The sequence below is a fragment of the Lutra lutra genome, chromosome 10 (assembly GCF_902655055.1).
Source record: "Lutra lutra chromosome 10, mLutLut1.2, whole genome shotgun sequence".
Classification (NCBI taxonomy): Eukaryota; Metazoa; Chordata; class Mammalia; order Carnivora; family Mustelidae; genus Lutra; species Lutra lutra.
The window spans coordinates 52580124-52595301 of record NC_062287.1 but is presented as its reverse complement, the minus strand read 5'-3'; the positions used below and the strand labels follow the sequence as shown (position 1 = coordinate 52595301).

At 45.8% G+C, this 15178-nt stretch overlaps 2 protein-coding genes across 2 annotated transcripts; one reads left to right on the top strand and one right to left on the bottom strand.

Annotated features, from left to right (window-relative positions):
* The first annotated feature begins 338 nt into the window (after positions 1-338).
* Positions 339-2974, top strand: THRSP (thyroid hormone responsive). The gene is made up of 2 exons (XM_047690914.1): positions 339-1120; positions 2771-2974. Exon 1 carries the CDS (start codon positions 652-654, stop codon positions 1099-1101), a length of 450 nt encoding a protein of 149 aa, XP_047546870.1. The 5' UTR covers positions 339-651; the 3' UTR covers positions 1102-1120; positions 2771-2974.
* Positions 2975-4544: 1570 nt separating this feature from the next.
* Positions 4545-14881, bottom strand: NDUFC2 (NADH:ubiquinone oxidoreductase subunit C2). Its single transcript, XM_047690915.1, has 3 exons — positions 14579-14881; positions 7617-7760; positions 4545-4728 (listed from the first exon to the last, which is right to left on the bottom strand). Exons 1-3 carry the CDS (start codon positions 14745-14747, stop codon positions 4679-4681), a joined length of 363 nt encoding a protein of 120 aa, XP_047546871.1. The 5' UTR covers positions 14748-14881; the 3' UTR covers positions 4545-4678.
* Positions 14882-15178: the final 297 nt, after the last annotated feature.

The following is a 15178-nucleotide window of genomic DNA, read 5'->3' as shown; positions in this document are numbered from 1 at the left end:
CTGGAGGTGGGAGAGGGGAGGGGCTGGGCTGGCATCTCGGCTCCAACGGGGCCATGGGCAAGTTACTCTTAGTGTAGAACTTGATGTGAGGTTAGGTGTTCAACAAGTGTTAGCCAGCAAACAACCAGAAAACATAGCTGGGAAGCGGCGGGATTGGGGCTTCTGGCTCCTGTGTCTGTGCTTGTTGCCCCGTACTAAGCTTCTTCATGTCCCTAGTTCATCTCAAAGCCAGGGCATCCTGGGTTGAACAAGTGTACCGCGCATGAGGAGGCAGACAGTGAAGGGGCAGCTGGGTCTCAGATACCCTGAAAGTGTTCATGACTGCCCTGGGGTGAGAGCCCTGGTCACCAAAGGGCAAGGCTTCCCTCTAACTGGCCGGTCCAGTCCATGAAGGAGGGGGTGGGCCCTTGTGGAGGCAGTCTCAGAGTGCTGAAATGACAGATGGAGAGCTGGCAGGTCTGTCTTTGGGCAGACGGATCGCCTGAGGCAGATATTGGTGCCCAAGCCCTGGGATTGGCCTAAAGAAGGGTTGTGTTGCCCCACCGGCTGGGCTTTGGCATCCTGTCCAACTGCTGTCACATCCAGACATAAAAGTAGCCTCGATGTAGTGCTGGGGCAGTGTGCTGGGCTTAGCGAGGAAGCAGCGTCACCATGCAGGTGCCAACCAAGCTCTACCCCAAGAACTGCCTGCTGACCGTCATGGACCGCTACTCGGCCACGGTGCGCAACATGGAGCAGATGGTGATGATCCCCAGCCTCCTGCGGGATGTGCCGCTGAACGGGCAGGGGCAGCAGGCTCAGGACAGGGCCCCTGATTTCTATAAATACTTCACCATGCTCAAGGCCATCCGCGTGGATGTGGACCATGGGCTGCTGCCCCGACAGGAGTGGTGGTCCAAGGTGGCAGGTGGCAGAGCCCATGAGTCCAATCACGAAGATGCAGAGACAGAAGACGAGGAGGAAAGGATCTTGGGGCAGCTGGACCTGGAAGCTCAGTTCCACCTGCACTTTTCCAGCCTTCATCACATCCTCACCAATCTTACCCTGAAAGCTGAGGAGGTGACAAGGAAATACCAGGAGATAATGGGACAGGCCATGTAGGCCTTGGACTCTAGGGAAGGTAATGCTGGTGTTGGTGGGGGTCAGAGTCCGCTGAGGGGCTTTCCAGGGGAGACAACTCAGTGGGAGCGGGACAGCCTGGGTCTGAGGCAGGCACCTTCACTGCCAGGTATTAGGGCCATGACTCAGGAGGGTTCAAGGCCAGGCTTGTCTTACTCTCTTGACCAGGCTTGGTGAGTAATGGCCATGAACTGCATGCAGGCTGATAGCAGGAAAGGTGGCCCGTGAATGCATATGTACGTGCATATGTGTGTGCTTATGCATGCGTGCATTTACTAGTTAAGTATGTGAATGCTTGGTCACCAGCCTGGGTTCAAGGTCTGACTCCACCAGTAAGGGCTCGGTTTTATCAGCTCAGTCAGCTCAGTTCTCTGGATTTCCCTTTCTTCACTGAAGAGTAACAGTTCTGATAAAAATAACTACTGGCACTTGAGTGGTTTTATAGTTTAAAATCACTTGCATATCAATTTTCGAATGGAACTATCATTCCCTTTAACAGATGAAAAAACTGGGGGCCTGAGAAGTGAAAGGAGTCCAAGGTTATTCAGGGAACGGCAGAGCTGACCTGTGAATGAGCCCTGGTCTAACTAGAGTCCAATCCCCTTCCTGTGTGCGAGGGGGCTGCCTTCACACCTTAGGATTCTGCAGCCTGGCTGCAGGTGGGGATCGGGGACAGCAGGGTAGAGAGAAACCCTGCTCTCCGGGCCAACTGTACTTCACTTAAAGAACAAACAGGGGTGCCTGAATGGCTGTCTGTTGAGCGTGTACCTTCACCTCAGGTCATGATCTCAGGGTCCTGGGATGGAGCCCAGCATCAGGCTTCCTGCTCGGTAGGGAGCCTACTTCTCCTTCTCCCTCTGCGCCTGCTCTCTCTCTCTCTCAAATAAATAAACAAATCTTTAAAACAAACTAGAACAAAAGTCCAACTTGGTGTCAACTTTTGCAAAAAAGAAGGAAGGAATATGGGAAGGAAGAAAGAAGGGAAGAAGGGATGAAGGAAAAGAGGGGAGGGAGGGAGGAAGACGGGAGGGAGGAAGGAGGGAGAGAAGGAAGGAAGGAAAAAGTGTTCTCTTTGGGGCGCCTGGGTGGCTCAGTGGGTTAAGCCACTGCCTTCGGCTCGGGTCATGATCTCAGGGTCCTGGGATCGAGCCCCGCGTCGGGCTCTCTGCTCGGCGGGGAGCCTGCTTCCTCCTCTCTCTCTGCCTGCCTCTCTGCCTACTTGTGATCTCTCTCTGTCAAATAAATAAATAAAATCTTTAAAAAAAAAAAAAAAAAAAAGTGTTCTCTTTGACCAGCCCAACTCCTTCAGAGACAAGAGCAGCAGTTCTGTGCCATGTGTCAGCACATAGGGACCTGGTTTTTGTAGAGGCGATCTGGTATAGCGGAAGTTAAAAAATCTGGGCTCTGCCCCAGTTCTACCACTGACCTCTGTGTGACCCTGGACAACTAGTCCAGCTTTCTTGTCAGTAAAACGTGGAGGTGAAACTAGCTGTTGTCACAGCTCTGATAACCTCATTCTCGCGGTGCTACTGCACGGCCAGATTTCCTGCAGCCACGCTACCATCGAGCTGCTGTGCTATTTTTCCTACTTCAGTGGGTGCGTGATAGGGATTGATACTGACTTGGTTTGTTACATTTCTGCTCTCCACAGATCCCTTCAAGTGACAGAAGGCAGACTGTGTGGTGAGGACACGAACACTAGCTCTGAGGCAGATGGGAATGGTTGGGACCTGCAGCTGGATACGAAGGCGCCTTGGTGTCCTGGGATGCTTTCCTGCCTCCCTCAGAGCGCCAGTTTGTGGACTTGGCACCAGGTCACCTTTAGAATGCTTGTTGCTGGGGCGCCTGGGTGGCTCAGTGGGTTAAGCCGCTGCCTTCGGCTCAGGTCATGATCCCAGGTCCTGGGTTCAAGCCCCGCGTCGGGCTTTCTGCTCAGCAGGGAGCCTGCTTCCTCCTCTCTCTCTCTGCCTGCCTCTCTGCCTACTTGTGATTTCTCTCTGTCAAATAAATAAATAAAATCTTTAAAAAAAAAAAAAAAAAAAAAAGAATGCTTGTTGCTATTCACAACTCTCCTCACTCCTCTCTCCAGCAGGGGTGGTGGCCAGAGGTTCATGAGGAGCTCGGCATTACCTGCCAGTTTGTGATACGGTAGACCACAAGTTTTCGCAGCTGACCAAGTGAAATTCACATCCTTTCTCTGAGAGGTCATTCACATGATCCTGGACGTTATGTAACCCACTGGAGCCTAAAATTCCTCATCTCTAAAATGTGATAGTATCACTGACCTCACAAGATTTGTCATGAAAATTTAAAAAGATGAATCAAAAGCCCCTGGCTTGTGAGTGCTATTATCAAAGGCTGATTTTTTTTCCCTCTCCCCTTACCTTGTATTTACTCTAGCCCTTACTTTTTATCCTCCAGGACTAAGGGAGAGCAAAGTCCCTTAGGATGAATGGTTCACTCTTGTACCTGCCAAGCATGAATGAACAATACTTTTTATTTGTTGAAGTAGCAATTAAAGAAAAAAAAAACTTGCATACATCTTTGCTTCTAAAGTAATTTTTCAGACATGATTTCATTTTTAACAGGGGAGACCCAAAAGAATAGACATGGGACTCATCTGATTTTGCCCAGAAACCATATGCTTATATTCATTCTAATCTGAAATCATGTAGAGAAATAATCTTACTGATATCCCAAAACTAATCTGATCATAAAATCTGAGCTTGGAAACTTTTTGGACAAATACGTGAATTCAAAAAGTCATTAAGAGTAAGTTTATTGCAGGGAGATGGGGTTTTTCCTTTTAATGACACCAAGCGTGGCTATAGACCATGTTAGCAGCTGAGCCCACTTTCACCAGGGTGGTCCATCTACAAGCAAAGACCCCTCTGCCATTACAGTCTTCTGTCCTCCCAGTCCTGAGCCTCTTCCTTTTAAACTAAATCTATACTGATTACTGCAGAGAGCTCAGAAATACAAACCTGATCATGTCATTCCACTAAAACTGTTTTAGTGACTTCCCATCATCTATAGGATCAAGTCCAAATTATTCTGCATGATTCAGAAAAACCTCCATAATTTGGCTTGCTTTGTCTCGCTTTCTATTGGAACTGGAACAGGCAAACCTTTTCTGTAATGGGCCACATATTAAACACTTTCGGTGTTGCAGGCCATAAGGTCTCTGTCACAACCACTCAACTCTACCCTTGTAGCATGGAAGCAGCCACTGACATGGAAACAGAGAAGCATGGCTGTGTTCCAATAAAACGTATTGGCAGTAGACACGACTTGGCTCACAGGCTATCCCTTGCCAATTCTGAGCTAAACTCCATTTTAAACCTGTCAAATGTCTTAAAACTTGGTGAATGGAAACTGACCATTCTCTGATGAATTATTTTTCTTACGATAAAAAGGAGTCAGAGTGTTTGTGATGACCATTTTAATCATAAGGTGTTAACACACAGATTAACATAAACTTCCCGTATCGTGGAAACATGCTCCACAAAACTCAGGAATAACTGGTATCAGTGAAACCAAAGGCAGAATTTTGGAGACTTCAACGCACTGGATGGAATTCTTCAAGCAATTCGCCATACGTTTTCTTTTCTGTAAAGGGGAAGATCACAAAAAATTTGTTTCAAAATATGTTCTAGAAATCATATTTCCTAAAGAAAAATTAACACTTAATATTTTTGTAGACATAAACTTTTAAGAATTTCCTTATGTTCTTGTCTTTAACCATAGTTTGGTAACCACCGAGACATTCTGTTTCACCAGATGAAGGATAACTTTGAAAGAATCTGCGGTGACATCCAGATGGCTCCTTGGAGGGGAAAAGCGCTGCCAGGGGGTCCTGCTGAAGGAGTAAAGGAAGGAATGAACAGGGAGGGGCACAGGTCAGGTGGGAGGGCCAGGAGTCGAGGTGGTCAGCTTCCAGGTCCAGGCTGGTAGTGCACACCTGTGGGCACACCTGCCACTAATCCGGTGCTCAGGGACGGAGTGAGGTGGTGAGGCTGCACAAGCTCCTGCTGACAGAGGGCGCTGGTATACAGAGGAGGCAGTAAGCCAGAGGCCTGGGACTGAGGACCGCTCTACCACTGAGTCTCACTCTCACTCTTAGGAATCAATATTCCCAAGAATCCGACTCCAACATCCGGGCAGTTCTGAGTATTCCCCGTCCCCGATACATGGTTTTGTACTCTATTTGAACTCTTCACTGGTTAAAAAAAGAAGCTGTACCTTTTTGATCCACCATAAACATCACATATGTGACTGAAGGCTATGGGACTATTAAATAGAATAATAAAATTTTAGAGCTAAACAGGTCCTTAGATATCATCATTCAGTATAAGTAAATTTAAATGCTTAATATCACACATTACACAAATAGGAAAATCTATTTAAGATCTATATATTTACAAGTTCAAAAATTTTCTACATTCATTCACTCACTCATCACATATGAGCACATCTGTCTTATGTATATTTATGTAAAATACAAACAAGAAAACATTTATATTACAATCATATTTGTAGTTGAAGAGCAGTAAGTGGGCTGTCCTGAGGAAATTCCTATTTGTCGTTGGGCCAGGGCTTCTTTGAGATGATGACTGCTGAGCTGGAATTTGCTCAGTGGACAGGCAGAGATGGAGCAGGAAGAGGATCATGAAGGTACAGGGTGTGCACAAAGTGATACCTGGCAGGCTAAGGACACAGTGTTTCATGAGCCAGGACGCAAGTGACAGGAGATGAGGCAGGTGCTTTTTTTTTTTTTTTTTTTTTTTTAGACTTTAGTTTTTTGAGAAAGATAGCAACAGAGATAGCAAGCGAGAGCACGAATGGGGAGGAGGGAGAAGCGGGCTCCTTGCTCAGCAGGAAGCCTGATGTGGGGCTGGGATCATGACCTGAGCGGAAGGCAGATGCTTAACTGACTGAGCCACTCAAGTGCCCCGAAGGCAGGGTTCTGTGTAGATCAGGTCCCCTATTACTTATTGCTTACTAGCAGAGGCTCTGTACTGGAGGTTGGGGAAACAGAGATTAATCTAGTCTACTGAGGGACACAGACACATGCATGTCACGTGGTAGATAAAAGGTGTGGGCAAAGTCTCGCAGGCAACTAGCTCAGCATGGGGAAATAAGCCCTCCTCAGAGTCTGGATTTTATCCTAAAAGCTATGGATAGCTACTGTAAGCAATCCTTTTTTGGCATATCCATATTTGTCCAGAGATCATCTCATTCAATGAGATGAAGGCAAGTACAATAGTCCAAGCAAAAGATTATCAGGACATGAACTGCGGGAGAGGCAACAGGAGAGAAACAGAAGTTTAGAATTGAAAAATACTTAGGAAGTAGAAGAGCAAGTCTTTTTTTTTTTTTTAAGATTTTATTTATTTATTTGATAGAGAAAGATCAGAAGTAGGCAGAGAGGCAGGCAGAGAGAGAGGAGGAAGCAGGCTCCCTGCTGAGCAGAGAGCCGATGCGGGACTCATCCCTGGACCCTGGGATCATGACCTGAGCCGAAGGCAGAGGCTTTAACTCACTGAGCCACCCAGGCGCCCTAGAAGAGCAAGTCTTGAAGGTGAATTAGAATTCAAAGAAAGGCTGGAAGATGCTTCCCAGGCTTCTGGATGGAGTAGCGAGTGCCACTCACCGATGCAGAACACAGAACAGGAAGTCTGCACAGGCAGAGGGGACATAAATTCTATTTGCTTCCTGATGGACACAGAGGTAGCTGCCCAGAAACTGGATATACAAATTCAAGAGAATTCCAGTTAGGCAAAGATGTGGGGGTCACAAGAATACTGAAGGTACCTGAAGCCACAGGCATGTGTAAGATTAACTAGGGGCAGAGTGCCTGGGTCGCTTAGTGGGTTGGGCCTCTGCCTTTGGCTCAGGTCATGGTCTTAGAGTCCTGGGATCGAGCCCTGCACTGGGCTCTCTGCTCAGCATGGAGCCTGCTTCCCCTTCAACCCCTGCCTGCCTCTCTGCATACTTGTGATCTCTCTGTCAAATAAATAAAATCTTTGTGTGTGGGGCGGGGGAGATTAACCAGGGGTGCCTGGGTGGCTCAGTCGGTTAAGCCTCTTTGATTTTGGCTCAGGTCATGATCTAAGGGTCCTGGGATAGAGCCCCAAATTGGGCTCTGTGCTCAGCAGGGAATCTGCTTCTCTCCTACCCCACCCTTGTGCTCACTCTCTCATTCTCTCTAAATAAATACATAAATAATTCTTAAAAAAAAAAAAAGAAAAAAAAGGGACACCTGGGTTGCTCAGTTGGTTAGGTGTCTGCCTTCGGCTCAGGTCATGATCCTAGAGTCCTGGGATTGAGTCCCACTACCAAACTCCTTGCTAGACGGAGAGCCTGCTTCTCCCTCTGTCTGCCACTCCCCCTGCTTAATGCTCTGACAAATGAATAAAATCTTAAAAATAAATAAACAAAAATTTTAAAAGATTAAGAAAAAATGAAAGAGGTTTGCTACAGTTAACTTGAAATACCTTTTTCAGGAAAATCCTCTGAATGTGATTTTACATAAGCAAACATGTCATGGTCCTTCACAGCATACACATAGTCTTGACGTTTTAAAAGATAATATCCAATAAAGACAAAGGAAGTAACATATAGGAGCTGGCGATGCAAACCTAAAATTCAAACAAATCCCAAAGAAAGCAAAAATCAGTCAGTGTATATTTAAAATCGGTTTTGCAGTTCAGACATACAATTTATTGTTATTTCTTCTATCATTCTTTTTTTTTTTTAAAAAGATTTTATTTATTTATTTGACAGAGATCACAAGTAGGCAGAGAGGCAGGCAGAGAGAGAGAGAGGGAAGCAGGCTCCCTGCTGAGCAGAGAACCCGATGTGGGGCTTGATCCCAGGACCCTGAGATCATGACCTGAGGCGAAGGCAGTGGCTTAACCCACTGAGCCACCCAGGCGCCCTTCTTCTATCATTCTTTAAAAAAAAAAAAAAAAAAAAAAAAAAAAAAAAAAAAAAAAAGCTCTTCTACATGGTTCTTTTGGAAAAACAGCCTTGACCATGATATATCTTCCTAAAGAAATCTGGCAATTATGAAAAGCAACATTAAATCTACAAGCATAACTATTAATGGAACCCAAAGTTTTATAAATTTCCTCAGGAGAAAAGGTGGATTACTACAAAATCCTGAACACCTGGGCGCCTGCCTGGGTGGCTCAGTGGGTTAAGCCACTGCTTTCAGCTCAGGTCATGATCTCAGGGTCCTGGGATCGAGTCCTGCATCGGGCTCTCTGCTCAGCAGGGAGTCTGCTTCCCTTTCTCTCTCTGCCTGCATCTCTGCCTACTTGTGATTTCTGTCAAATAAATAAATAAAATCTTAAAAAAAAAAAATCCTGAAGACCTAAACTCACTTGTATTCCAGGATATGTTCAGGGTGTGATGTGACAGAGATGAAGTCCTTTACAAATGCTTGAAAAGCAATTTGGTTTGTCTCCATATACCAATTTATATTTGCATATTTACTGGTTACCAAAGAAGCCAGCTACTCTACAAATATATATCAATATATTTTTACCTTCTAAACTTTGTACCATGTGTTATGAATTACCTATTCAAAAACTATATTGAAAAAACCATCCTATGGGGCACCTGGGTGACTCAGTTGGTTAAGCGCTGCCTTCGGCTCAGGTCATGATTCCGGGGTCCTGGGATCGAGCCCCACATCAGGCATCCTGCTTAGCAGAGAGCCTACTTCTCTCTCTCCCTCTGCCTGCTGCTCTGCTTACTTGTGCTCTCTGTCAAATAAATAAATAAAATCTTTAAATAAAATCCTATAATAATGAGACTTGGGAAGATCAAGTCATATGATCTAGGGAAAGCCAAAATTTGAATTCTGAAGGGAGATCCAGAGGTCTGAACTTTATACATAGAAGCATCTTTTTAAGAAGGTTAACTGCAGGTTTGATTTTCTAGCCATGCTCCAGAATTCTATCCCCAGCCCTCTTCTTATCCCACAAGTATTCCTTTGAAGAATTCATTTATTCCTGTAGTTTTATCTTCTGTCCACCTACTGGTGACCTGCAAGTGTGTTCAACTCAAACAACCATGCTGAATAACAGATATATACAAATGTTTGACAGGTATGTTCCCCTGAATACCCCCAAATGAACTTCCTTCCCTCCTAGTCATACCTCTTCCTCTTAATTCAGAGAATGATAAGACCATTCACCCAGAAAGTCAAGTCCTGGGTAATAAACACAGTAATCCACAACCCCCACCCCCTTTTCCCCACCCTCATCCCTTCATTCAGTCACTGAGTCCTGTCAAGTCCTTGTAAATATTTCCTCACCTCACTTCAGGGAACTCATCTCTCACTCACACTAACTGCTCTCTTTCATCTCATTTCCCATTCCACACTTATCCCAGCCTGTCATTAGAGGAGTTTTTACTAAAATACAAACCTAGCTTGTCAGCCCCTTCTTCTTCAATTATACCCAACAGGGGACCAAACTCCTATAAAATGACCTCCCAGGCCCTTCATGGGCTGACTCTTCCATATTCATTTGACATTCCCTGATATGCATGCACACTGTGCCCCAGCAATGCTGAACTACTTTTAATTCCTCATGCAAACAGACTTCCATGCTTTATGACACCTACCAGTTATTTCTCTGCCCAGAGACCTCCTCAAGATTCAATTCAGATTATCACTTCTGCTAAGAAGTCTTCCCAGAACTTTCCTTAATGTTCTTAACAGGGTGAAGTTCTCCCAATTAATACGTAAACTGCTAAAGAAACTATTTCCATCGGGACGCCTGGGTGGCTCAGTTGGTTAGGCAGCTGCCTTCGGCTCAGGTCATGATCCTGGCGTCCTGGGATCGAGTCCCACATCGGGCTCCTTGCTCATCAGGGAGCCTGCTTCTCCTGCCTCTGCCTGCCATTCTGTCTGCCTGTGCTCGCTCTCTCTCCCTCTCTCTCTCTGACAAATAAATAAATAAAATCTTTAAAAAAAAAAAAAAAAAAAAAGAAACTATTTCCATCTACCACCATGCAAAGCCAATGCTTAATTCATCTTTGTGACCCAGCACGCAGATAGCACTTAATAAATTTTAATAAATGGATAAATGGCCTTGGGCAAGTCAATTTACTACCTTTAAACAAAGATAATACTTACCATATCATTCTCACAGCAGTATTATATAAACCAAAGGAAAATGCATGTAAAAATATTTTGGAAAAATGTGTAAAACAATAAAAATGCAAAATATTACTATGATCTGTAACTGGATAGGGCCTAGACTCTTGCATTCCCCCGTACCCCAAACAGCCATCTCTTCCCCTAATGGGCCACCTGCAATTCAGCAAACCAAAGTGTGCTGGGTTCTACTGTGTGCCACTAGACTACACAAAGACCTAGACTCTATGCTTAGCCATATCCCTCACAGAAGACTTCCTGAATGTTTCAGATAATGATGTCAGTGTCCCACCCCTAAAGGCATGCTTGGCCTCTTTTCATGTCCCCTTTTCCCTAAGCTCTTCCCTTCCTCTCAGTGGTGGTTTCCCTCCTATCACATGCACAACCCCTCCACAATCAATTTACCTTTTTTTATTAAGTGAATCTAAACTTGGAAACTATGGTGCTCTTTGCAGAACACCATAAATTATTGACATATTAAACTAGAAATCAATAAATACATTTAATTTGGTGGACTACACTTAGATATCAACTAACTATAAATTTAAGGCAGGCAAGTGGTACCAACATGGGTTTTGAACTCCAGATGGGGGAAAAGGTTAAGAAAAAATTCTACTTAATATTTTCTGCTAACTTGAAAAAGATCTATACAATATGATTTCATTTACAGAATATTCCAAAACTAAATACAGCATGTCAGGTACTCTCCATGGCTATAGTTTCGAAAATCCACTGCATTTTTCTCCTTCCCTGCTCCTTTGTCACGCCTGTTAAGCTACATGCATAAACGTGTACCACAGTTTGTCTTTTAAGTGGATATGCTAGTCAGGTTATAAATTTCTGGGGGGCTGGGACCAGGTTTTAGACTTCCTTGTAATCTATAGATACTTACTTAGTCAACAAATACTTACTGAATACTGCTATATGGTAATCATTAAATTAGACAAACATAGTATATGTAAATAGATGCTGCTGAGACCCATTTCAATAAATTCCTCAATCCAAAGCAACTTAGGGACACCCTGGGAACTCAGGAACTCTGACCCCTAGCCCTAGATTAAGGGCTTTATCTAGTTTTCACAGCCACACAGAGGTAGATATCCTTATTTCATAGATAGGAAACTGAATTCATAGATAGGAAACTGAAGCTCATGGAGATAAGTAACTTGCCCAGAATCAAACGGCTAGTAGGATGGAAGTAGTGTCAAACCCAAAATCATGTGCTCTTGACTATTATGCTCTTCCTCTGGAATAGTCTCTATTCAATCTGTACCTCCTCTGTGCTCCCAAAGTGCTCACTGCTCACCTAATTCTATGAAAACACATTCTCTGCCATGCCTACACCCATTATGGACTATTTAGTTGTCTCTCTGACTCGACTAAGAGCTCTTCAAGGTCAGGGATGGTACTCTTTACCCCATATACCCAGTATGTAACATTGCCTGGCACAGAGAAAGAGCTTAGTAAATGCTGAACAATTATATGGTAAACTGTTTGCATAACAACAGCTAAGAAATGGAAACTTTGTCCAGCACCTTCTTTGTATGAGGCATTTTATCTATAGAGTCTCAATTCTCACAACAAATATGCAGATTAATTATTCTTTTTATTTTTTTTAAAGATTTATTTATTTGAGAGAGTGAGAGCAAGAGAGAGCAAGCAAGCGAGCACTGGGTGGGGGGATGGAGGGAAGAGGGAGAGTCTTAAGCAGACTCTGCCCCACAGGAACTCCATCTCACGACCCTGAGATCACCACCTGAGCTGAAACCGAGCTCGGATGCTTAACCAACTGTGCCACCCAAGCGCTCCAATTATTCTCACTTTATAGATAAAGATACTTTTTGTCTCTGAACTGCTTGACCAAGTAACTTGCCCAAGGTGACACAGATAGGAGACACTGGAGTTAAGCCATTTAGTTCCAAAATGGAGTTCTTTCCATTACAACAACGATAGGCTTGGGGAAATGTGGAGTGGTGATGAAAAGGGAGAAAACTTCAACTCCCTAAAGACAGAAATAGACAAAGATCATTCCTTTCTGTGGAGAGGGGTCATACTATTTGAGCACTGGAAATACTGGTATTTGGTGAGTTGGGAGCCGGCCTTCAAGCATGACCTATAGCTGGAAGGTGGCAAAAAGAGGCACAAGTGAGCTGACTTCTGGTTGCCTGAACCACTGTATTAGCTTTCTTCTTAACTGAGCACCTTGGCTCCAATCAGTGCTTTGCACTGACAAAGCTGACCTTCTCCCCGACCTTTTTTTTCAAGATTTATTTATTTATTTGGGGGAGAGAGAGAGAGGGTATGAGAGCAGAGTTAGGGGAGATACAACAGAGAGAGAGAGAATCTCAAGCAGACTTCTCACTGAGCAGGGAGCTGGGCGCTGGGCTCAATCTCACAACCCTGAGATAATGATCTGGGCAGAAATCAAGAGCTGGTGCTCAAAAGACTAAACCATCCAGGTGCCCCAAGTTGACCTTCCTTTTAAAATACAAGTCCCCCAGGGCCACCTGGGTGGTTCAGGTGGTTAAGCATCTGCTTTTGGCTCAGGTCATGGTCCTCGAGTTCCAAGATCAAGCCCCACATTGGGCTCCCTGGTCAGCGGGGAGTCTGCTTCTCCCTCCGTCTGCTGATCCCCATGTTTGTGTTCTCTCTCTCTCTCTCAAATAAATAAAATCTTAAAAAAACAAACAAACAAAAAACCCACAATGCCTGGGACACCTGGATGGCTCAGTCCGTAAAGCATCTGCCTTTGGGTGGGGTGGTGATCCAAGGGTCCTAGTATCGAGTCTTGTGTTGGATTCCTTGCTTAGCGGGGAGCCTGCTTCTCCCTCTGCCTGTTGCTCCCCCTGCTTGTGCGGTCTCTCTTTAACAAATGGATAAATAAAATCTTTTAAAAAAATAAAACAGGGGCGCCTGGGTGGCTCAGTGGGTTAAGTGTCTGATGCTCATTTCAGCTCAGGTCACGATCTTGGGGGTCGCTCTCTCTAAAAATAAATAAATAAAAAATAAAACACAAGGCCTGGGGGTGCCTAGCTGGACCAGTCGGTAGAACGTTCAACTCTTGATCTCAGGGTGGTGAATTCAAGCCCCACATTGGGGCATGAAGCCTACTCAAAAAAAAAAAAAAAAAAAAAAAAAGGCCTGATTTCTGTATCTCCTCCCTCTACCCCCCTCCTAACCCCAACAACTCTCAAAAGCTAAAAAGGTTCCTGTCTACCTAGAGAATAAATTGCCATTATCTACCTAAATCTGCCTTATCACCCTACACTGCACACTCTATCATCAAACTTCTCTCAGCTCAGAGGCCCTTGCCTCTGTTTACTTCCACTAGCCTCCCACGGGCCTGGAAGGCTCTCGCCTGGTATTTGCCTGATAAAGCTAAGTTCAAAGACACGTCTTCCAAAGCTTTCCTCCTCTTTTCCCTTTGGAAATCCACTGCCCTCAGCACAGCGACCACTGCAGCTATTTTCCGACAGGAGGCCACTGACACACTGCTAGAGAAGACAGCCCAGAGGCACCTGGGTGGCTCAGTGGTTAAGCCTCTACTTTTGGCTCAGGTCATGACCCCAGGGTTGTGGGATCCAGGCCCACGACAGGCTCCCTGCTGAGTGGAGAGCCTGCTTCTCCCTCTCCTTCCCTCTGGTGCTCTCTTGCTATCTCTGTCTCCCTTAAACCACTAAATAATAAATGAACAGACAGATAGAATGATTACAGCTCAGTGGTTCATCCTCTCCTACTCAAAGCAAGTCCCCAGACCAGCTGTATCTGGAAGCTTTTTAACAGCAGGCTTCTTCCCAGACCTTCTGAATCAAAATCCGCATTTTAACAAGATCCCCAGATTATTAGTATGCACAGCAGGTTTGAGAAGCACGGACTTTGAATATAGACTTGAGGTCTAAAAACAGGCTTGCTACTTAATGGCCATAAGACGTTGAGCAAGATGGGTTAACCCCTCTAAAGCCGTTTCTTCATTCCCCAAAAGTATTTTGAGGACGAAGACTACACTACACGTAATGTCAGTAGTGCATGGCACGAAGTATACACTCATTTTTGCACACACCCACTTGTGGGTTAGTGGGCTGCAATGACCTCAGTTTCCGTAGTGCCACTTTGGCCCCCCCCGGGTTCTGAAGGCCTCACGGGACGCAAAGGTCCCAAGGAGGCGAGGCGGGGCCTGCTAGGTGAAAAGGCCCGGAAAAGCGAAAGAACTTGGGCGTCCTACCGGGGAACCGGCCAGCAGCCCCCGACCCCCTGCCTCCCAGCCGATCCAGCCCGCGTAGCCCTCACCGGCAGACATCACCGGCCTCCGCCGGATCGCGTTATCAAGTAGGCCGGAACAGTAGCCCAAGAAGCCGATGTAGGCGAGCCGCGGGTCGGTCAGCTTGGGCGGGGGGAGGCTCCGGGCCTCATGCGGCAGGAACTGTAAGGGCACTCGGCCCGGCCTTCCGTCCATCATGGTGACGCCGTTCCCACTTGAGGCCTGGCCTCGGACCACCAATTACAAAGAAAACTAGCAGGACCACGGCCTGGCCGCCCGCCTCAAGCTTTCTCCTCCGAAAACGCCGCTGAAGGGCAAAGCGCAGGGCGGTGCAGCAGCCAAATGCTTCCCGGTGCACGCTGCTGCCGGGACCCCGCGCACGAGGTTCCGGGCTTCTAAATGGCCCACGCTGCTCCAGCTCCTGCCCGCGCTAATTCTGGCTGGTAGGGTTTGGGGGCTTGATGCCGTAGGTTCGGGGCTACAGGAAATGAGCAAAACTGGAAGAAGACTAGTAGATACTGCTTTTTTGGTTCAACCCCCCCCCCCCCCCCCCCCAGGAATTGCCTCTCCCTTCCCTGACCCTGAATGGTCCTTCTTCCAGAATTTTTCTCTGTATCCAATACCCACAG